At 38.7% G+C, this 25,321-nt stretch overlaps 1 protein-coding gene across 1 annotated transcript in view; it reads left to right on the plus strand.

Annotated features, from left to right (window-relative positions):
* The first annotated feature begins 4,221 nt into the window (after nucleotides 1-4,221).
* The window catches only part of LOC147476674 (uncharacterized), a 33,054-nt gene continuing 11,954 nt past the window's right edge, over nucleotides 4,222-25,321 (plus strand). The window contains 6 exon segments of the mRNA XM_086585793.1: nucleotides 4,222-4,456; nucleotides 4,517-5,166; nucleotides 5,271-6,644; nucleotides 6,646-6,669; nucleotides 7,950-8,082; nucleotides 11,671-11,778. Of these exon segments, the coding sequence (XP_086441919.1) occupies nucleotides 4,222-4,456; nucleotides 4,517-5,166; nucleotides 5,271-6,644; nucleotides 6,646-6,669; nucleotides 7,950-8,082; nucleotides 11,671-11,778 (2,524 nt within the window).

The following is a 25,321-nucleotide window of genomic DNA, read 5'->3' on the forward strand; positions in this document are numbered from 1 at the left end:
GGGAAAAGACGTTTCCTATTGAATAAAACTGCTCATCGAATACCAAAAAGGTATTTGCTCATCTTCTTGCCAAAGCTTATCTCTGTCTTCTCGCTCTGCCCTTTCGCTATGCACTACCTTCGTTGATGCTTCTTCAGGTACGTTCATTCTCAGTTGTGAATATTATTCGGTTGAGAAGGACTAGGAGTAAAACTTTAGCTCATGCCACAGTATCTTTGTTTCTAGGTTTGATCATGGCTAGATGTCGCCCATTCGTAAGAGGAAAAGGAAGTGTGAGGGAAATGTCGCCTCTGATAATGGAGGAGATGGAGTTTGATCCTCATGTGCATGGTGATCGTGGTAAGAGGAAAGTTGTTGTTGTAGAAGCCAAGGGTCATAAACGACCTAGGAGAGCTGGGCGTCCGGCTGGCGGCATTGTTTTTAGGTCACCCCAGCGAGTAGGCGACACTGATCGTCATGCTGCGGAGCGGAGCGACCTGAGGCAAGGTCGCCAAGTCGCTAGTGAGAGTTCGTCCCCACGATGTGGGGATGTGGGGAGCAAATTCTACTACGTGGGGAAGACGGGGAAGAAACGTATGGTGAAACGCTCAGACTGTAGCTTCCACTCAGCACCCATAGCGACTAGCATTCTGAAGGGGATTGTGCTGGATGGTGACAAGGTAGAGGTGAAAGATGAGGACATGGAGACGCTGCTGGGGACGATGGACATGGCTGCTTGTTTGGTGAGTTCATGACACACTAGGTTGTTATGTTGGTTTCCAAGGCAATCTGATTCTTTAACTTCGTTCGTGCAGTTTCTTGCAGGATATGATAAGTTGAAAGATGTTGTACAAAACATCGAGACTGATGATAACCCTCACGTCGAGCTAGGGTGTATGAGAGCTGCGTGGGGGGCTGACAAGAGGAAGTTGGAAGTGATGACTACCAAGTACCAGAACGTTGCTGCTGAGAATGCTGTGTTAGTGACTGACGTGACTGAGCTAGAAAGGGAATTAGCTGTAGTGACTACTTATGCTAAGAAATGCCAGAAGGTGGCGCGCAAAGCACAGAAGGTGTATACCAAAGCCTGTGTAGCCTACGCCGCTCTGGACGAGAAGTATGACGCCTCAAGAAAGCGTAATGAGGGCGGCGATGAACAAAGCAGGGATGCGTGTGATGCTGAGATCTGCCCGGCACACTGCTTCTACCAGCGCGGCACCAGAAGATAAGCATGTCGTAACTGATATTCGATGATGTTATCTACTTTTGTCTCTGTCAGCAAGAAGTTGTAAGTGTTGTTTACGTTCTCCTCTCTTATATGAGAGTTAACAATAGAGTTGTGTCTTCAGACTTGCCTGAGCAGTTCGCCCTTTTAGTTCAGAGAACTGGTTTCCACGAAAGTGGCAGTTCGATACTTTGTTGATAAGCACGTAAATGCTACATTATTTACGCCCAATTTTATATCAGTTAGTCTATTTATTTTATTTGTTTGATTAAGTTGGTGTATTTTCAGTGATTTTGTAGGAATTGAAGCGAACTTGATTAATAGTGTTGATATTGGCAGAAATCGGAATGGTCAGTACGGGAGTTCAGTATTTGGTTGCCTTAGATTCTTCAGTTCAACAGGTGCAAGTATTGGCGAATACATTGTCTTTGTTTGATATGGATCGGCTATGGTTTGGGTTATTGGTTTGGACCTTGTTATTTTGGGCTCAACTAAGCAACAAAAGAATAAAAGGTAAATGGCCCATAAGCTTAAGTATACCCATGTGACCACCAGCCCATGTGCATACCAAATAAGCCACCGAAGCAAGTATTAAAGCCCACATTAGTACCTAGCAACTTGGACCACCAGATAAGACCTTTAGTCTCCATCTCTCACGCGAACAGGAGGAAGTTTTCCTTGAATTCCAACAGCACAAAAGTGCGAGACTCGAACAAATCAAATATCCGAACCGACCGAGCCGCACCGTCTGATCACTCATGAGCTTAAACCCTTATTTCTAATCCCCTTTTTATTTGGAGAAAACAGTATCCAATTCCTAAGAGACGTGCACAGTTCGATCTTTAGGTTTGCAATCCAATCCCGAATTTCACGCAACTCGACCGAATTAAATACTTCTAATTCAAATCAAACTCTGAAGGTTAATCCATTATATATAGAAGAGAGGAACAGTAGAGGGGGGCGCTCTAGAATACGGAAAACAGAACACCAGATCTTTAGAGAGCAGCAGACGAAGTGGAGAAGAAGATATCAAAACGGGATTACGGTTTTGTCGATGATTTATTCTTCTTATATTTTCGTATTGCAAATTATCATGTCTAGCTAAATTCCAAGCTAGGGCTTAGATGAAGCCCTAGACTTGCATAGGTTTTCTAAGTTTAATTGGGTTATTGTTCTCTGACTTAAGTTTTACAGTAAATAATTAATTGAATTCTCTAATTTTTGTAGAAATTCTATCATTGATTATATCCTGCTTGTTTAATCCATGTCTAGACTAGTCAATTGTTGGATTAAGTTTCTGTTGAAATCGAAGCATCGGTTCTAAAGTTTATTTAAACCTGTGAGAAGTTGTACTGTAAAAAGACAATTTTTGCTAGGGGTTTATATATGTTTGCTGAAATTCAATTAATACGATTTGTTAGAATTGTTTAAGAATTACACGCTCACATCTTCGAGCAAGCAAGGGTTGCCTTTCCCTCATGCTACTCGTATTAAAAAGAGAACTTTAAAATTAATTAAACTAAGATAATCTACAACGGTCTAAGGTGGAGTCGAATGCCTTAGTGTTTTCTTCATTAATAGTTAATCCATTCAATTTATTGCTTTCATAGTAATTAGTTAATTTTTAGTTAATTGTAATTCAAACTTCTATAAAACAATATTGTCGAATTAGGTTAGGTAATATTTTAGTACTCGTTTGTCCGAAGTAGCAATCCCTGTGGGATCGACCCGTTTGCCGCAACTATTTTCAACGATAGCTGTGCACTTGCGGTTTAACTAGGGTTAGATTAGTCTATTTAATTAGACCGACTAATTCCCTACCAAGTTTTTGGCGCCGCTACCGGGGATTGTAGTGGCACAATTGAGTTTTAAAGTCTTATTTATCGTGATTCGTAGTTTAAGTTTAGTCGTAGTTATATTAATTCATAGTTTACGTGTTTAATTTTAGTTATTTTTGCAAATAGTTAAGCAAAGATTTCTTCTTACAAGGTTGATAGTCGTGATTTGTTGTGGACTTTGTGAAGTTGTTTGCTTGTCGTCACCCGGCGTCGCAAGTAGCCCTCGAAGGCTCACGCCGGAGGTACGTCTCTTTCCTTTGTGGGCTTGGACTTTGTTTGTTTTGTGTGTTTTGCTTGTTTTCATTGTTTCTTGCATTTAGGATTGGTTAAGTCACCTTTGACCAGCCTTAGGCATCTTGCATTAGGACAGGTTTTAGCCCGCTCACTAGGAAAGCCCTTTTGACACGTGGATCGAGTGACGGTGCTTTTGCACAAGAACCGGAATCGTGTTATTTGGGTTTAGGAGCAAATATATTAAACAATATTTAAAAATTCAATCTGGGTTGAAATATTTGTTTGATATTGTTTGTATGAGCATCGTTTGCATCATTTATTAGAGTCTTAGGTTTTAGAAGTGGTTTATGATTGAGACTCGATCCAATAATCCGTGAAGTTAGCACGCTTGATTCAGAAATTGAACGGACACTCCATAGAAGGATTAGAAATCTTGCCAAGTTAGAGATACCTATAACCTTTGTCGGCAATACACCAATTTTTGCTGACATGGCTGACAATAATAATGACATTGTTGCCCAAGTACCTAGGTCTATTAAGGAATTCATATATCCTACTAGGACAACTCGACCATCTTGCATCGTTCCTCCACCGACCAATGCTAATAATTTCGAGTTAAAGCCCAATCTACTTGGGTTACTTCCTAAGTTTAGGGGTACGGATGAGGAAGATCCATATCTTCATGTAAGGGAGTTTGAAGATATTTGTGGGACTGTGAAACTTCAACAGTTTAGCGATGAGGCTATAAAGCTGAAGTTATTCCCTTTTTCCCTAAGGAGAAAGCTTTAAAGTTGGTTTCACACTCTTCCATCTAATTCCATAACTACATGGGAAAGATTATGCATTGTGTTCTTAAAGAATTTTTTCCCTAATCATAAGGCAACTGCTTTTAGAAAAAATTTATCATCTTTTTGCCAAGCTGATGGAGAGTCATTATGGAAGTGTATGGAGAGGCTCAAGGACCTACTCTTGCAGTGTCCTAACCATGGCCTAGAGAAGGGTAGGCTAATACAGATTCTCTATGAGGGTCTTGATTTTAGCTCTAAGGCTATGATTGAGACCATGAGTACTGGAGATTTCTGTGATAAGACTGTGGATGATGCATGGTCGTTTTTAGAAAACGTTGCTGAAAAGGTCCAACAATGGGAAACTAGTCGTGAGCCTAAGAAGGTGGCTAGTAGTACTACAAAGAATGTTATGTTTCACGTTGATAAAGATTTTGACTAGAATGCCAAAATAGCTTCCTTAGTTAGAAGAGTTGAGGCTCTTGAGGTAGAAAAGGAGACAAAATCTCCAGCTCAAGTTAATAATGTTGAGACCCTTGGTTGTTTGTTGTGTGATAGTCTTGATCACGTGATTGATAATTGCCTTGGCGTTACTGCGCAAGTTAATGCTTTTAATTCATACCAAAAGCCAGGCAATAATCCGTTTTCTAATACGTATAACCCTGGGTGGAGTAACCACCCCAACCTATCTTGGTCCAAGGGTATACATCAGGGTGGTCCAGTTAGTAATACAAACCCGGTGCAACAGTATACACCCCAACCACCTAAGCTGTCACCTTTAGAGGAAACTATGGCTCAATTAGCACAGACCACCATGACACTTCAGGAAACGACTGATCGGTTTATGCAAACCAATCAAACGGCTACTCAAGAGAATGCTCAAGCCCTTAGGAAGTTGGAAGTTCAAATTGGTCAAATTGCTAATACTTTGAATGAGAGGGACAAAGGTAAGTTTCCTAACCAACCAGTAGCTAATCCTAGGGGACAATTTGAAATAGGTTCTAACTTGAACCAAGGGAACCACCAGGAGCAAGCCAAGTCTATTACTATTCTTAGGAGTGGTACACAGGTTGATAATATGGTTGAGGTACCTAAGGATGGTGAGGTCGGATTTGATCCTATAGGGATTGAAGGGAGGAGAATGACGTAAGTGGGACTACTAGTCGTAATACTTCCAAGGAGAGCTTAGAACCTCCTACTCCTGTGCAGACTAGTCTTATACCTTCTTATATACCAAAAGCTCCTTTTCCCCAACAGTTAGATCAAGCTAAGAAAGGTTCTAATTTGAGTGAGATGATGGAGCTGTTTAAACAAGTTCAAATCAACATTCCATTACTTGATGTTATAAAACAAGTTCCTTCTTATGCCAAGTTTCTTAAGGATTTGTGCACATGGAAACGTAAGTTGAATGTGCACAAGAAAGCCTTCCTTACCGAGCAAGTGAGCTCCATTATCCAAAACCAAACCCCGCCTAAGTTTAGAGATCCTAGATGCCCTACTATTTCTTGCGTAATTGGTGATCATATGATTGAGAAGGCATTGCTAGATTTAGGGGCTAGTGTTAATTTGTTACCCTATTCGGTTTATTTACAGCTTGGTCTTGGTAAGTTAAAACCCACCACCATTACTCTTCAATTGGCGGATAGGTCTGTGAGAGTTCCACGGGGCATTATTGAGGATGTTTTGATTCAGGTTGACAAGTTTTATTTCCCTGTTGATTTTATTGTTCTAGATACACAGCCTGTTCAGGACCCTAAGCACCACATTCCTGTTATCTTAGGTCGTCCATTCTTGGCCACATCTAATGCTATCATTAACTGCCATAATGGAGTGTTGAAGCTTTCTTTTGGTAATATGACTACCGAGCTTAACGTGTTTAATGTGGGTCAACAACTCCCTGAGCCTGATGATTTTTGGGAAGTTAATCTTATTGAGTCCGTGGTCCATAAGACTTTCTTAGAGAGTTATTCCGATGACCCTCTTGAGTCTTGTTTAGCTCATTTTGGTGGTGATTTTGATGTGGATAGTTCTATTTGTGAAGCTAATGCTTTGCTTGATGCTACCCCGATCTTAGATACTAATAAGTGGAAAACCAAGGTAGAACCTCTTTCTCCTTCTGAGTCTAAACCAGTTTCTTCCATAGATAGTCCTCCTAAGCTTGAGTTGAAACCATTACCAGATACTCTTAAGTATGTCTTTTTGGGACCTGATGAGACCTTGCCTGTTATTATTGCTTCTAATCTTGATAGTGAACAAGAGAGTAAATTGCTTAGGGTTCTTAGAAACCATAAAACAGCTTTAGGGTGGACTATTGATGATATTCATGGGATCAGCCCCACTGATTGTATGCATCATATTCATCTAGAGGAGAATGCTAAACCAACCCGTGAGTTCCAGAGACGGCTTAATCCTAACATTATAGAGGTAGTGAGAGCCGAGGTTCTTAAGTTGTTAGATGCGGGTATCATTTATCCCATCTCCGATAGTCAATGGGTGAGTCCAGTTCAGGTTGTCCCTAAGAAGTCTGGTATTACGGTAGTTAAGAATGCGAATGGCGAGTTAGTTCCTACCCGTATGACTACTGGGTGGCGTTTTTGCATTGACTATCGTAAGTTGAATCTAGCCACTAGGAAAGATCACTTTCCTCTTCCTTTTATTGACCAAATGCTTGAACGGTTAGCCGGTCATAAGTATTATTGTTTTCTCGATGGTTATTCCGGTTATTACCAAATATGTATTACACCTGAGGATCAAGAAAATACTACATTTACTTGTCCTTTTGGAACTTTTGCCTACCATCGTATGCCATTTGGGTTATGTAATGCACCTGGTACCTTCCGATGCATGCTTAGCATTTTTCCGATGGTGGTAGAGAGGTTTCTTAAGGTGTTTATGGATGACTTCTCTGTATTTGGTGATTCTTTTGATGAGGGTTTGCACCATTTGGAATTAGTGTTAATTAGGTGCAAGGAGAAGAATCTGGTGTTGAATTGGGAGAAGTGTCATTTTATGGTTCAACAGGGTATTGTTCTTGGTCATATTGTTTCTACTAAAGGAATTGAGGTCAATAAGGCTAAGATTGATGTCATTTCTAGTCTTCCACCATCTAAGACTGTGAGAGATATTAGGTCTTTTTTAGGTCATGCTGGATTTTATAGGCGATTCATTAAGGACTTTAGCAAGATTTCTCGTCCCTTATGCAATTTACTTGGTAAGGACGTCGATTTTGTCTTTGATGATGATTGTTTGAAAGCTTTTGAGAAGCTTAAATATTTATTGACTACCGCTCCTATCATACAACCACCTAATTGGAGTGTGCCTTTTGAGTTAATGTGTGATGCGTCGGACTATGCTATTGGGGCTGTTTTAGGTCAACGGTTTGATAAATTGCCCCATGTAATTTATTATGCAAGTCGAACTCTTAATGATGCCCAAATGAATTACACTACAACCGAGACGGAGTTGTTAGCTGTTGTGTTTGCTTTAGACAAGTTTAGGTCTTATCTCATAGGGTCTAAGGTTGTCGTGTTTATCTTGATCATTCGGGCTTTGAAGTATCTTCTTTCTAAAAGGATGCTAAAGCCCGCCTTATTCGGGGGTCCTCTTATTACAAGAGTTTGACATTGAGATTAGGGATAAAAAGGGTGGTAGAGAACGGGTCGTGACCACTTGTCTAGGCTTATAGTAGAGTCTTCTACTAGTCTTTTGCCTTTGAATGAGTCCTTCCCTGATGAGCAACTTTTTGGTGCCTCCCAGTTGCCTTAGTATGCAGATATTGTTAATTATCTTGTTATAGGTCAGTTTCCTTCTCATTGGAGAAAACAAGATAAATCTAAGTTTCTTGCTGAGGTTAAGTATTTTTTCTGGGATGACCTATACTTGTTTAAGTCATGCCCTGATCAAATTATTAGGAGATGTGTTCCGGAGAGTGAGTTTCGTAGTATTCTCTCCTTTTTCCATGACCATGCATGTGGTAGTCACTTTGGTCCTAAGAAGACGGCTGCTAAGGTTTTGCAGTGTGGTTTTTATTGGCCTACTCTCTTTAGAGATGCACATGAGTTTTGTTTAGGATGTGATCGATGCCAGCGTATAGGTAATATTTCCCATAGGAACATGATGCCTCTTTCCCCTATTTTGGTTGTTGAGCTTTTAGATGTGTGGGGTATAGACTTCATGGGTCCTTTTCCTCCTTCCTTTGGTTATCTTTATATCCTCGTCGCAGTAGATTATGTTTCTAAGTGGGTTGAGGCAGTGCCATGTAAAACGAATGATCACAAGGTGGTAGTTAATTTTTTGAAATATAATATATTTTCTCGTTTTGGTACTCCTCGTGCAATTATAAGTGATAATGGTACTCATTTTACAAATCATGCGTTTGAATCTTTAATGAAAAAGTACTCTATTACTCATAAACTTGCTACCCTTGACCATCCCCAAACTAGTGGCCAAGTTGAAGTATCTAATAGGGAAATTAAACGGATTTTAGAAAAGATGGTACGACCTAACCGTAAGGATTGGTCTCAACGTCTTAATGATTCCCTTTGGGCTTATAGGACTGCTTATAAGACTCCCATTGGTATGTCTCCTTATAGGCTTGTGTTTGGGAAGGCATGTCATTTGCCTGTGGAATTAGAACATCGTGCTTTTTTTTGGCCATTAAAACTTTTAACTTTGGCATGCGTAGAGCAGGTTCACAACGTAAGCTTTAATTAAATGAGTTAGCTGAGTTAAGGAATGAGGCATATGAGAATGCCAAGATTTACAAGGAGCGGACTAAGATTTTTCATGATAAATCTATTCTTCGCAAGTCCTTTGAACCTAATCAAAAAGTTTTGCTATATAATTCTCGTTTGCGTCTTTTTCCTGGTAAGTTACGTTCTAGGTGGACTGGTCCTTTCATTGTTAAAACTGTTTTTCCTTATGGAGCTGTTGAGTTAGAGGATCCTACGGATGGTCGTATGTTTAAGGTTAATGGTGAACGCTTGAAACCATATCTTGATGGTTTTGCTAATAAGGATGTGGAAGAAGTGGATCTTATTGATCCTATTTATCATGACTAAAGGAGTATGCTTGTTGTATTTTAGTAGTTTAGGTTTTGTTTTTCGTTGTTTTTAGGTTTTGTTTTTCTTTTGTAAGAGTCGCTTCGTATTGTTCCCAAATATTTCATTCCAGCTCCTAGTCTCCATTTGGGTCAACCAATGAGAAACATATTATTGTGATTTTCAGGTTATGACAGGTTTTTATTTATGAAATGTCGAAAATACAAAGGAGACTCTGTCGAATTTTTTTCAATTTTGGGGCGTTCATTTTGTGTCTAGTTGGTAGACAAAATGATAATCTAAGAATTGGGTGTGCGAAGCATTCGTCTGCTAGAGAGACGCGAACTGTCAGAAGCTTATGGGAGGCAACCCATGTTTTTATTTTTGTTGAGTATTTTGTGCACGTGTATCATGCATTCCACTCTAGCACCTTTTCTCTGCCTTTTTGGAGACGTGTAACTCTATGGGATGAAACACGTGACACATTTTAGTCATTGTAGTAACTTGGTTCTTCTTTTATATTATCATTGTTATATCTTTTGTGAGGTACTAATTTCTACAGGTGACTCAAAGATATTATTTTTCGTTTTTGGAAGCTCTTGGTAACCTCTTTCCTTATATACTTTTACTTGTCCATGTTGTTATCTTTTAAATTACGCATCTATGTTAACATTGAGGACAATGTCTATAAGAACTTTGGGGGTGGGAACAAAATGTTTGTTTAGCGAAAAATAAATATGTCCAACATGGTATGATTAATTGATTTTCTATGATGAGAAATTTAAAAGAAATTTGATTTCTAAAGCCACTGATTTTCAAGGAATCTATGAAGTTAAGAGTCACTTTTGAAGTCATTGCTGCTTTTAAACTATTTTCTACCTCTAGAAATAGATTTTGTTGATGAAAGTCTAAGCCAAAGTGGAATATGCACTATTAGCCACCTAATACATGTTAAATTGAAGAGTAATTTAATCTCCTAGTGAACTAGAAGAGGAATATAGAGACTTAACACGTGAGACTTGAGCCTTTGAATTTCTTGGAGAGTTTTTACGTAAATTCTGAGTCCATGTTGACTAAATCATTCTTCTGTGCTTAAATTCGTTGTATGGTCTCATTTTTTCTTATTTTGGTCGATCACGAAGTGACATCAACTGGGGAGATAGCCATTAGGTCTTGTAGTCTATTCGAAGCAGAATATCATACTGATAAGTCAAGTAGTGAACCAATTAGCCTTTATTTATCCCACTTAATAGGATCATCATGTTAACCCTTTTGAGCCTTATATATTAAGCCTTTTCTTCTCAAACCAACTATACTTAACCCAACTCCAGATAAGGAGTGTAAACCCATATTATTGGCCTTTACCCATATTTAGAAATTTCTAAAAGACTAAGGAGAAAGCTAGAAGAAAGAAGATTCAGAAGGAAAATTTACCAAAATCAAATGAAGAAAATCATTCCTTTTGCTCAAAGTGATTCAATAGAAAAAAAAAAAAAAAAAAAATATATAATATATATATATATATATATATATATATATATATATATATATATATATATATATATATATATATATATATATAAGAGAAAATCATTGAGCAGAAGTAAGTAGTGAGAAAGTCAAGTAATGTGATCTACAAAGTGAAGAAATTTTCCATGAAGGTCAAGTGCAAGAAAAGTCTTTAGTTTATTCTCTAAATTTTTGAAATCCCTTTTACCATTTTTTCTTGTCAACCTATCCTAAGCCCCGTCTTAATACCCAGACTTATCACAAAAGTATGATATGAAGTGTAGAATAGGTGAGAGGATGCTAAAGTGAAGGACCCGACACTTTACATGTGATTGATGTTCTTTCCACGAGACTAATTTGTTTTTGAAATTTTATAAGTCCGTCTTTCTGGCTAAATATGTGGGATGTTCTATTATCTAACTCATTTCCCTGCATACAGAGGTAAAATTGAAACTTATCTAAGAGAGAGACTTTCTTGTGAGTGTATGAATGGTGAGGATTGAAGTTGATATATTCTTTGGATAGCAAGTTAGGAATTATGTTACTTGAATATGAGATTGTATTAGTTTGGCTAAACATACACACACGCTTTGGTTTGGAGTAGTAGTAAATGATTTCTATCTTTGGAAGTAGTGATGAGTCTTGGTGATGATGATGTAAACTGTGGTAATTGCTGATTTTTGAATTTGTTTATCAGTGGGAGAAAAAGTTTATTTGTATCTATGAGAAAATTATATCACCATTGGTTATGCTATGTTAATGTTTGTGGGTACCGTTTCTGAAAACCTTCACGAGACTAAACTCGTCCACTAGGGGTAACCTAGAGGTTTAAAAGGCTTGTTACACATGCTAAGTGTAATCGTGATTCCTACGAAAGTGAGTTAGAAATATTGTTTTTGTTCTTAGTTTAGATTTAGTTTTGCTCGAGGACTAGCAAAATGTAAGTTTGGGGGTATTTGATGAGCACGTAAATGCTACATTATTTACGCCCAATTTTATATCAGTTTGTCTGTTTATTTTATTTGTTTGATTAAGTTGGTGTATTTTCATTGATTTTGTAGGAATTGAAGCTGACTTGATTAATAGTGTCGATATTGGCAGGAATCGAAATGGTCAGTACGGGAGTTCAGTATTTGGTTGCCTTAGATTCTTCAGTTCAACAGGTGCAAGTATTGGCGAATACATTGTCTTTGTTTGATATGGATCGGCTATGGTTTGGGTTATTGGTTTGGACCTTGTTATTTTGGGCTCAACTAAGCAACAAAAGAATAAAAGGTAAATGGCCCATAAGCTTAAGTATACCCACGTGACCACCAGCCCATGTGCATACCAAATAAGCCACCGAAGCAAGTATTAAAGCCCACATTAGTACCTAGCAACTTGGACCACCAGATAAGACCTTTAGTCTCCATCTCTCACGGGAACAGGAGGAAGTTTTCCTTGAATTCCAACAACACAAAAGTGCGAGACTCGAACAAATCAAATATCCGAACCGACCGAGCCGCACCGTCTGATCACCCATGAGCTTAAACCCTTATTTCTAATCCCCTTTTTATTTGGACAAAACAGTATCCAATTCCTAAGAGACGCATGTACGCTCGATCTTTAGGTTTGCAATCCAATCGAATTTCACGCTTAACTTCGACCGAATTAAATACTTCTAATTCAAATCAAACTCAAGAAGGTTAATCCATTATATATAGAAGAGAGGAACAAAGAGAGGGGGGCTTCTAGAATACGGAAAAAGCGAGAACACCGATCTTTAGAGAGCGTCAGACGAAGTGGAGAAGAAGATATCAAAACGGGATTACGGTTTTGTCGATGATTTATTCTTCTTATATTTTCGTATTGCAAATTATCATGTCTAGCTAAATTCCAAGCTAGGGCTTAGATGAAGCCCTAGACTTGCATAGGTTTTCTAAGTTTAATTGGGTTATTGTTCTCTGACTTAAGTTTTACAGTAAATAATTAATTGAATTCTCTGATTTTTGTAGAAATTCTATCATTGATTATATCCTGCTTGTTTAATCCATGTCTAGACTAGTCAATTGTTGGATTAAGTTTCTGTTGATATCGAAGCATCGGTTCTAAAGTTTATTTAAACCTGTGAGAAGTTTTACTGTAAAAAGACAATTTTTGCTAGGGGTTTATATCTGTTTGCTGAAATTCAATTAATACGATTTGTTAGAATTGTTTAAGAATTACACGCTCACATTTTCGAGCAAGCAAGGGTTGCCTTTCCCTCATGCTACTCGTATTAAAAAGAGAACTTTAAAATTAATTAAACTAAGATAATCTACAATGGTCTAAGGTGGATTCGAATGCCTTAGTGTTTTCTTCGTTAATAGTTAATCCATTCAATTTATTGCTTTCATAGTAATTAGTTAATTTTTAGTTAATACTAATTCAAACTTATATAAAACAACATTGTCGAATTAGGTTAGGTAATATTTTAGTACTCGTTTGTCCGAAGTAGCAATCCCTGTGGGATCGACCCGTTTGCCGCAACTATTTTCAACGATAGCTGTGCGCTTGCGGTTTAACTAGGGTTAGATTAGTCTATTTAATTAGACCAACTAATTCCCTACCATTTGTTAATTTTGTAATAGACACCGATCTAGATTTTCTGGGTAATCCCAGTAGATCGGTGGATGTAGGTGTTGTGGCGATTGGTCATATATTGTTACTGGTTATGTGATAACTGAAAAATGAATAGTTTACGTACGAAATGAACAATGAATTCAAAACGTAAGTAAACTAAAACTGATCTTTTATCTCTTTTATCAAAGCTTCTACTCTCGATGCGAATTACACTAAGTGGAGTAGGAAGTTCGTTCCACTCCTAGTTCCCTAGCATGGATTGTTTTCTAAGTCTAAGAAATCAGTCTTAAGTCTAATGAGAGCTTTACGAAATGTTATGCTAACAAGACGCGTTAATTTAAATAACGAGATATAATAAATAACAAGATAAAATATAAACTAAAGTTAATCTACGAAAGCTACGGAAATACGATTGTTTGAATCTAGATTAATAAATTAGAGGGGAATTGAATCCACCTCGAATCCAACTTAACGACCTAGCGTAGAATGTTGTATCTCAATTCTCACGTTCTTACGGCGAGAATTTCGAGTTCTAATCCCTAGTGTTCATGGCATTCCTACCGGATACTAACTAGCATGTGAGGTCGTCCACCCATTCTCATGGCGAAACACGACCTTCTAGAGTGGAATAGATTCTACAACCAATTCTATACTAACCACTAAGTTTTCATCAAGGCTTCATCAACCCCTCTAATGGAGGTTTTAGCCTTGAGTCATCAAAACATCATTTCCCATATTATTATAACTAAACATAATATCAAGATTCGAAATTTACTTAATCTAACAATAATGAATCTAATTTAATGGCTGGAATGAAATAAGAACAAGAATTGAAATTAGATCTAGAATGGAAATAACCAAATTCGAAATTGACAAACTAACTATTTTATTTATCTAATCAATCAAGAACAATGATTCAAGAATTTAATCTAAAACAGGAATTGAAATGGAACTAACACTTAATTAATTAATAAAACTAGATCTAGAATTCTATATCTTAATTTAGGTCTAACTAGCTACCGTTAACAAAGAGCTAAGCTTTTGTTTTTATACATCCAGCTCCAAAAATCGTGCATGGGCTTGGAGCCATGTTTTGGGCCAGAGAATCAGGCCCAAAACCCAATTCTTTCAATCCAAAAAGGCCTCTTCAGCTGCAGTTGGCTTCAGCCGACTTTTCGTCCACTTTTACTCCTCTGATTGAGTCAAGGCTTGGTCCATTGGAAAGCTCTTTCCGATTCGGTCGTTTTGACATAAGGTAGGCCCAATTCCAAGGTCTGAGTCCAAAGATATGGTCTTCGGAAGTTCTGCTGTCTTTGTGCACTGTTTCTGCCTGCGTGGACTTTGACTTTTTATCTTTTGACCAGGCTTTACAAAGGCTTTGTCTTCTTGAATCTTGGCCTTTAATCACCGAACTCCTTAGTAACCAACCATTTCTCCTTTATCTCATCAAAGTGGCACATTCCTACACATAATTGACTTTGAAGCCCGAAATACATAAAAACACGTGTCGGTGATTAACTCTTACTTATTACTCACATAATTGGTCTAAAAGTATGATGACTGCTAAGGGTTAAAACTACAGTTTTGGGCTCTTATCAACCACCCCAAACAGCATTTTGCTTTGTCCTCAAGCAAATATGAGAAATTAGCATAAGTGACCAAAAATGGAGTTCTATCTACTCGCCTCACTGAGTGCGATTGCATTGACCATATGCAACAAGGCCTTAAACCACTAGGAATTCCCTAGTGGACGAAGTTATAGCCTCGTGAGAGTTTTCCAATGAAGGTACTCACAAACTTCATCTATACTACAACGACTAAGAAATAAAACTATTGTTTTCTCCTTCATGTCTCAACTATCTATACATCTCACTAGCAAATACATAAGAATAACCCAAATGAACCCTAAGCTAATATATGCATAATAATCAATCATCTAAAATAAACATATAACAATAAGTAATACTATGAAATGTAATAGCAGGTCCGTTTAAAAACTTCGGAATAAGCGTCCCTAAAGTAGGTCCTCACATAAATGTCAAGACAAAACCACTATGATTTTTCCACTCAAGTTTATTTTGCTCCAAAATGTCGCGGTGGGCACACTTTACCTTACAATCTCAATGACAACAAGGAAGCCGAGTCGATCAAACACATCTGCCACTTACTATCACACTAACATATTCCTAATTGAGCTAGAGGTCTTTATTAGGTATCATGGGGATTAGGAGATGGTTTAAGAAGGAAGGAAATGGATATTCAAAAAGGACAAGTCCGAGATAATAGAGTCTTCATATTATGTAACTAGAGAAACCTTGTTATTTACTTTTGCTTCACACTTTGTTTCCATCCTTAGCCATATTTTTCTTTTTCTTTTCTTTGGCTTTGACTCCTTTTATTCTATTTTTGGAGTTTTGATTTATTTCTATTTTTCTTTTTTCTTTGGATGGAAACTTTTTCTTTTATTTCACAAGCAACTAACTAATTTTTGTTTACACGGGTTTTTCTCTTTCTTTTCTTCCTCATTCTATTCTCGGACTTATTCTAAAATGGGTAGGTTGATTTATTTATTTTTTTTTTTTTTTTTTTTTTTTTTTTTGTAACAGGGGTAAAGGAATTGTGGTTTATGGAAGGCTAAAGAAAGGCTCGAGAGGGCTTACTAGCGGAAAATAATTCATAGGTTTGAATTTCTGGCTATATCGATCCAAAGAGGGCCTAAATTCTCGCTTTTAGGATATGGTTTAGTGATCAAGCAAATGGACGTGTGATTTCTCTATCCGATTTTACTTTTCCCTTTGTGTCATTTCTCAAATGTTTCGCTTCATATACTGACTTTAGGCTATATTCTCACAGGATTTGTAGAATAAGTACTCTAGCCTAGATTTCGAAAACTTACCGCTAACAATCATACATATCATAATATAAGATAGATGCAAAGATTATTACCTACATATTAACCTAAGTTTCTAACAATTATTACGATGCAAAAAGCTATGTGAGACTTCTAAATTGTTAAGAGCATAGAGAAAGAAAACAATATTCATATTATACATATCTTTATTTATATTTTGAATTTTTGAAATTTTAACTAGAAAACAAGTGCATATTATACATATCTATATCCTAACGGATGTTTAATTACTATGCCCCCAAACAAGAAGCATGCTTTGTCCTCAAAGCATTTAAATAAAGATGGTAGGAAAAATACCATTGAAGCGTGAAATTCGGGGAACATCCGCAAAACAAGGTTAAAACATAGAAATATAGTAAAAAAACGTACGCAACTCTATAAGAGTTCCACCCATTATGGGGTTAACAGAATGAAATTGCTTGGGACATAAGCAGACACTAACTTAACTAAAAACTTACCTGCACCCCAGCATTTACTCGTCATCCTCCTCTTCTATATGAGGTTCTTTTCGCATCCTCGCCATGCCATAACAACTTGCCACGCCTTCCGGTGTATCATCAACTAGTGCTAACCTCTCTAGTGTTACTTGGTCCGATGGGGTGTAAGGGGCAACCAAATGTGGTTGCACTGCCATCCCGCCAAGTCATGGCTCGAAATGATCTTACCACCACGATTGGTGGGTCTCATGGTTTCGACCCTTTCCCAATCTATGCGGTAATCGCGGTACGAATATGGGTAGGCAAGCGCCGCATAATCGCGGCAAACCAAGACAAGCATAAGAAGGTACTTATGCCTCAAGGTATGGCCTCTCTTCGAGTAGCAACTAAAACTTCGAATGTCATACCGACGACGTCCCTCGCCTAAAAGCAAGGAAAAACGTCACCAAATGCGTATTATTGGCGTAAGTAAACCGGCCGTTCCCCTAGAATGTTCATCATGATGAACAACATGGTTGGCTTACCTACATTCAATAGGCTACTTTCGAGGCGATGTTATATTGGTCTTGGTCCATGATACGAAACACCCTCCCCATAATACTCATGGAAATAGGCATATTCATATAGGTATGAGTTATCCGTCATATATCCCCACGTGTGCATAGGGTCGTAATGGCAACCCCAAACCAAAGATATCAATTGCTTATCAATTCCATAGTCGTGCCATCAATAGCAAGGGAAAATTTTTGTTCTCCTTCTTGGGTACAAAAAAGTAATATTATTATAGAAGAATTCAGTTAGCTTAGGTGAAAAAGAATCGTCATCACTCACCGAAGATGCCGCCATCCTAATCGCGATCGATCCGGCTCGTGAACGATGCTCCATAGGTATCGGTTCCCATCAAGTCTTCAAATGACTGTTCAGAATCACTATAGAGGTGTCATCCCAAAACTACTCAGAGAACAGCTCGCGAAAACTGGAAGAAACCTCGGAAAAATCGGAATTTCCTGTGCTTACGGGAGGAGGGCGCGGCCCAGATAGAGGCGCGGAAGTCGCTCGTAGAGGTTTGGAATTACGAGTGTTTGGGCGCTGGTCGCTGCTTTGGGCGCTGGCGCTTCGGAGATTTTTCGATTCTGACGGTGTTGTAGGGCGAAGTCACGCTCTGCTTGAAGCGTAGGCCTTCGACAAAAAATTTATGGAAGTGTATAGGGCGCAGCGCCGCTTTCACCGAAGCCTTGGGCTTCGTAGAAATCGTAAAACAGTGTTTACAAGAAAAACAAGCAGAAAAAGCTTGGAGTGAAAGGTGAGAGATGATTGTGGGGTGTAGTATGGGTTGTGAGTGTAGATTGATGGAAGTTTAAATAGGTTCTGGGTTTCCAAAACGAATCGGCAAGTTGCCAAATTGTTTTAAGGCAATTTCCGGAAATAGAAAACTGCCAAACCCGAAAACGGAAACTAACCATAGTTTTGATTTCCTAACAACCCTGGTATCTTTTAAACTTGGTTTAGAATAGTAACTTCTAAACTCTACTACATATCATGCTACCACTACAAAAAAATCATAGATATGCCGATATCGGCCTAATTTTCAACTTTGACTCCAAGACAACCTTACGAAAGATGATCAAAATAAATTATATTAAAATAATATGAAATCCAAGCAATCGAAAACAAACAACTTAATATTCAAATCTAACTACTGAAATAAAATTCCACTAACAAAACAAAAAAAACAATGAAATAACAGACACAATAACCGATGGTGAACACCTAGGGGTGAAGAAGATGGTCCCCGGGATGGAGACTGGTTCGTGGTGAAGAATGGCTTGAGCCATCCGGCTGGCGGGCGACGACGCTCATGCCTCTCGGACTCTGGCGAGACGGACTCATCCACGAGTGGCATCGCGTCGTAGCATCTCTATCTGAACAAGCTACCGTGCTTCCATCTCGATCTTGAGTATCGTGCATCTTTGGGCTTGGTGATTCTAGTGGATAATCTCCAAGTTAGACAAGATATCTTCCCCGACCCCTTTCGAAAGCATTTCAACTCTCGCCTGAAAGTTCGTTTTGCTTATTTCGGTACAATTTGTCTATGTCGGATATCTTCACGAGATATCGATAACCGCGATCGCAAACCAGTTTGCGACATTATCATTCGTTCTAAATTAGAAGTATGACTATCGAAATTATCCTCAACCAACCATGTCATATCTTCCCTTCATTATGCGACTCAACTTCATTCTCTGCAGACAACGGCCAAGTCTCTTGGATGCATTCCTTATAAATACTTGCATTAGAATGCAATTTGATCTTAATAGGAGCAGATTTAGCGGCAAACTCTAAATGAGAGCATAATCTTAGTGATCAATACGGGAGGCTTCATGCTCTTTCCCTCCTCTAATCACATTCAAAATTAAATCGAGGATGCAGAAATTACACTCATTCGTTTGCAAAATCCGAGAACGTCACGGCATTAATCAAGTCCGATGTCGCCGACTTTGTCTTTCCCGAGGGCGTTCCTACCAATCCACCGAGCTACTGGCCCGGTTGATTGGTTCTCGTGGTCGTCTGGCGAAACGAATGAGATATCGTATTGTATTCACCCTCTATGACCGTATCTTTCATCAAAGCAGGAACTCCAAGATAATCGATTCCTGAATGGTCGTGATATCTAGGTTGGTTACAGCGTGATTCCTAATAGTTCAGCCAACAATCGTCTTACTACTTCCTCCTCGTTCTCCGCTATCCTAATGAAAATCCTATTTCCCTCCATTCTCGTTTCTTATAAAATTGTTCTACCAAATCATAGTGATAGAACTCATCTGCGCGAATACCACCATGCTGTTCCAATCCCTCTTAATCATATTGGCGTCGTAAAATGGTGTGAAATGGTCGGCCTCAAACGCGTGCTCCGGCAACATTCTTCGTCGTAGCGCCATTGAAGTTTCTTAGATAACTAATGGTTTTTGTAGCCTGTGGGGGAGGCGAGTTTGATAAAAAACAACGAGAAACAATGTTGGTGGCGGTGGTGGTTACGGTGGCAGGTTTGAAAACTTGAATTGGTGGGTGTTTTCTTGGTGGAAACGGTTGGAGATTGTGTTGGTGTTTCACAAAGGGCGTGGGTGGTCTTTCTATTTTGATGTATTCTATTTTTATTTTTATTTCTTTATTTATTTTTTTATTTTTTGGTTGCTAGGGTTTAATTTGAATTAGTGAAAGGCGGTTTGAGAAGATGAAGTCGCGATTCTGTTTTGGAGGATGGCGCTGGCCTTCGTATAAAGGGGAAGTCGTCCAAAGCCAATTCGATTTTTCGACTTTTAAATCGATTTTTAGCGCAACTTCAAACTAAATTTCCCGCTTCGTTATCGGTCCGATTTTTGCGAATGAGATATGGAAATGATCAGGAGAGAATTTCCAATCCAATGATCCATAAACTACTCTATTCCGACCTTGGGTGACATATAAGATAGTGGAAAATGCCTCGAAGTGCGTGCATGACGTAAGTTATGCGAACGAATGAACACTAAATTAGATGACGTCAACCCCAATGAACTATACTAATGGACCTAAGGAACACAAATAGAAAGTTCGAGCAATCCGGATGGAAAGACTGATTTCCCACCCCAAAACAAATTTTTAAACACAAAATTTGTTTTAACATGGGTCGTTTAAAGTCAGATTCCCAAGACTTGTTGTATTGCTAGTTCTCTGGGTTTAGATATATATATCTATATCTAAAAATGAAAACAATTATTATTATTATTATTATATATATATATATATATATATATATATATATATATATATTTTACAAACTAACTATAAGCAAATAAAGACATAATTCACACCATAGAGAAACATGACTCAAAAAATCCGAGAAAACATGCAAGAGTGGAAAACGTGAACTATGTGAACCGTGGACTTAGGATCCGTACTTACAGCCACACACTCCATAGGGAGGGCCCGGGTTACCTTAATGGTGCACTTACCATTAAATGGAAGTGAAAGGAAGTACACCAATGATGAAGGGTCATTCCTCATATATAGGGTCCTGTAAAAGGACTTCCTATATCGGGGGCGTGGTTCGTGAAAATGTTTTAATCGTTGACCATTAACTTGAAAGGTACCGTTGTCCTTGGGATTTACCAAGGTAATTGCCCCGTAGGGGTGACTTCAACCACTAAAAGGACTAGACCAACGGGTTTTAGTTTCCACGGGAAAATATGTAGGCGGAGTTGTAAAGCAAAACCTTTTGTCCGACCACAAACTCTTTGGCGCTAAGATATGTTTATCATGAACACGTTTCATGTTGGCTTTATAATCCTTCGAGATCGTAAGAATCGCTCACAATTTCTTCAAGCTCATTTAATTGTAACTGCGTTTGACACCGCCTCATCAATATTGTAGTTAAGGCTTTTATAGCCCACGAGCACGGTGCTCTAATTCAACGGGCAAATGACATGGTTTCCCAAATATAAGTCTAAAGGGGAGACATACCTATAGGAGTTTTGAAAGCAGTTCTATATGCCCATAAGGCATCCGATAGACGCTTCGACCAATCTTTCCTATCGGGGTTTATCTTGTTGTTTCTAAAATCTTTTTGATTTCCTATTAGAAACTTCTACTTGTCCGCTAGTTTGTGGATGATAAGGAGTTGCAACTTTGTGTGTAACTCCATACTTTTTCACTAGGGATGCAACAACTCTGTTGCAAAATGTGTTCCACCATCACTAATGATGGCTTTAGGAATGCCAAACCGACGTAAAAATATATTCTTTAATAAAAATACAACGGTCTTATGGTCATTGCTACGCAAGCTAGGGCCTCTATCCATTTAGACACGTAGTCCACGACAACTAGAATATAAATATAACCGTGGGAACGGGGGAAAGGGCCCATGAAATCAATACCCCAAACATCAAAAATTTCTACTATCAAGATTGGATTTAATGGCATCATATTACGCCAGTGATTCTTCCCAAGTTGTTGGCAACGAATACACGCCTTGCAATGCACTTGGGCATCCTTAAAAAGGGTAGGCCAATAAAATCCACATTGAAGAACTTTAGCGGCTGTTTTCATTCCACTAAAAGTGGCCACCACACTCTTTGTCATGGCGAACGATAGAACTTCATTATATTCCCACCGGGAATGCAACGATCGAATAATCTGATCCGCCGCAATACTTAAAAAGGTAGGGCTCATCCCAAAGAGTATAACTTGACTCGCCAAGAACTTTTACGCTCATTTCTTGACCAATTATAAGGCATAACATCAGCCGCTAAATAATTTACAATGTCGGCATACCATGGTGATGAAAAAAATAGCATAAAGATGCTCATCGGGGGAAAAGAGTCCCAGATGGACTCGGAATCACTACTATCGTCATTTGTAAGTCTAGATAAGTGGTCGGCAACTACGCTTTCGACCCCTCTTTTGTCCTTTATTTCTAATGTGAACTCTTGCGGAGAAGAATCCATCGGATTAATCTCTCGCTTAGCATCCTTCTTTGCAAGAAGGTAAGCGATGGTCCATGGTCCGTAAACTAAAGTTTTAGAACCAACCAAATAAGGACTAAACTTATCTAAAGCATAAATGACAGACTAAGAATTCTTTTTCAGTAGTTGTATAATTCCGTTGAGCATCGTTTAATGTTTTACTAGCATAATAAATAACAGTGGACTTATTATCTAGTTTTATCCCAAGACAAACACCAACCGCATAGTCACTAGCATCACACATGAGTTCGAAGGTTTAGACCAATCGAGGTCAGTATAATAGGTGCGCGATGGTTAGGGCGCTTTAAGGTTTCAAAAGCCTGTTTATAGTTAAAATTAAAATCAAAGATTGCATCCTTCAAAAGCAGGTTAGTTAAAGGCCTAGCTATTTTCGAAAAATCTTTAATGAAACCGCCTATAAAACCCCCCTGCATGGCCTAGAAGGCTCTAATCTCACCGGACAATCCGTGGGTTTAGGTAGTGGTCGCTATCTTGTCTAGTTTGGCTTTATCTACTTCGATGCCATCACTAGATACAATATGACCTAGTACTATGCCCTTTTTGACCATGAATTGACACTTTTCCCAATTTAAAACGAGGCTCTTTTCTTCACACCGTGTCAAGACCTTAGACAGGTTAGACAAGCATTCTGTAAAGGAGTCTCCATAGATAGAAAAATCATCCATGAACACTTCCATAAAGCGCTCTACCATGTCACTAAATATATGAAGCATACATCGTTGGAAGGTACCAGGGGCATTACAAAGGCCAAAAGGCATTCGATTATAGGCATATGTTCCGAAGGGACATGTGAAGGTTGTCTTTTCTTGGTCATCAATATCAATAATAATCTGAAAATAGCCAGAGTAGCCATCCAGAAAACAATAAAAGGCATGACCAGCTAGACGTTCTAGCATCCGATCTATAAATGGTAAAGGAAAGTGATCCTTTCGTGTCATAGCATTTAAACGCCCTCAGTAATCAATACAGATTCTCCATTTCATAGGACCTTGAGTGACAACATAGTCACCCTTCCGCTACGCACCATGGTAACTCCCCGATTTCTTAGGAACTACATGAATGGGACTTACCCATTCGCTATCGGAGATTGGGTATATAATACCGCGATCGAAGTAATCGTAAAACTTCTTCCCTAACCACCTCTTTCATGGCGGGGTTCAAGCGTGGCGAGGTTCGCGAGAAGTCTTCGCTATATCCTCCAAATGGATACGATGAGTGCAAACATTAGGGTCAATTCCCTTAATGTCGGCTTGGGACCAACCAATCGCAGACCGATGTTCCCTAATCACCCTTATTAAACATGTCTCTTCATCCTTAGTTAATAGAGAAGATATAATTATCGGATGACTACCATCCGGATCAAGTTGAATATATTTTAACTCGGGAAGAGGTTTAAGCCGTGTGGAAGGAATGTCCGCTGATGTTTCATATAAGTGTCCTTATTTTGCATAATGAAGACTTGCTTAGGTAGCAAGTCTTCATAATCGATATGGAGCAACCGACGGGTCTACAATTGGTGTGGACTCTAGGATGGTGTTGACTTCTTCTAAGTAGGAGTCATTTACAAAATCTGAAGTTCCAAAAGAAAGGAATTTGTACATATTGTTTTCAGGAAACGTGTTGTTAAAATAATCTTGAGCTAAACTCTTGATCATGCTAACCTCTCCATCTACAGACGAATCTGGTAACTGTTTCATCATTTTAAAAACATTTACCTCGACAGAAAGATGGCCAAAAGATAAGGACATCTTTCCATCGCGACAATTTATAAGCGCATTGGCAGTTGCCAAGAAGGGGCGTCCTAAGATGATCGGTACAGAGTCATTAGCGACTTCTGTATCAAGGATAACAAAATCAGCAGGATAGTAGAAATCCTGAACCTTAACAAGCACGTTTTCCACTACACCTTTAGGATACTTAATTGACATGTCCGCTAATTGCAACGTTATTTTTGTAGGTTGCATTTCCTGTAGACCTATTTGTTTATACAAGTAATACGGGGAGTAAGTTAACACTCTCCCCCAGGGTCTAATAAAGCGGTCGCCGTGTGTGAGAATCTCCTAAGGTGCATTTTACAAGGGGCGACCAGGTCCTTGTACTTAACAATTCCATTATTTTCGATAAAGTTGGGAACCGCTTAGTTAAAAAGGCGCCTTTAGGTATGTTGGTCTTATGCCTAGTAGTGCACAACTCTTTAAGAAACTTAAGCGTGGTTAGGTAGCTTTTTAATAGCTTCGAAAAAGGAAGGTTTATCGTTAGATTTTTGAAAACGTTCCTAATTTCCTCAAAGTTTGTATCCCCGGTTAGCATGGCTAATTTTTTGAGGGAACGGTGGTTTCGCTCTATATTTAGCGATATGGCTCTACTTGATGTGTAACCTTGGCTTTCGGTTTCTTTGGGTTGTGGTTTAACCGGTACCTCTACCGTGGTAGGCTCTTCTCGTTTCTATTTCTATCTAGTTCGATATCCGTTGTAGGAGTATTGATGGGGTAACTATAGGCATAGTTACTTTGTTATCAACCACTCTTCCGAACGGAGGGTGGTGATGGCATTTAGGTCACCCTACGATTGTAGTTTCCGTGCTAGTATTACCGTTTACCTCAAAGGCCGTGGTTTGTTGTTTTTTAGGGTTTGGTATAGCTTGTCCCGAAACACGCCTTTTGGTTGGGCTTTCTCTTGGGCTAACCGTTGTATGCCCTGATTTATGGATTGTAAAATCTATTGGTTTGATTGAGTCATTGATTGGAAAAGTTGTTGGGTAACTTGTATAAAGGCGTCGATCACGATCCGGATGTGATTGGTGTAGTAGTCACGGGTGGTGCGACCGAACTATCTCTCGTTGATTATTTATGGGTGGGTTGTGATAGTTATTATTATTAACCGAACGATACCTCTATTGGTATTATAATTATTATAATTATTCCGACCTTGTGCTAAACCTTGTCGTGGTTCGCGCTTGGTTGTTATAATTATTATAATTTCCCGACTTTGTCCTTGTCCTTGTTCCTAGGTGGAGCTTGGTTATAATTGTTTGCTTGCCTAACATTTTGATTATTAACCTTGGAGGTGAAACTTGTTGATTGTTTCTCCAACTAAAGTTGGGATGTTGTCTCCATGGGGCATTAGGAATAGGATAATTATTAATGGAGCAAACATTATCTTGCTCTAATGGTTGTTGTTCATCAGCTAGAGGACAATAATCGCCGTGGTGCTCATGACTCAAACAGAAATTACATGGGTTGGA

The sequence above is a fragment of the Coptis chinensis genome, chromosome 9, assembly GCF_015680905.1.
Source record: "Coptis chinensis isolate HL-2020 chromosome 9, ASM1568090v1, whole genome shotgun sequence".
Classification (NCBI taxonomy): Eukaryota; Viridiplantae; Streptophyta; class Magnoliopsida; order Ranunculales; family Ranunculaceae; genus Coptis; species Coptis chinensis.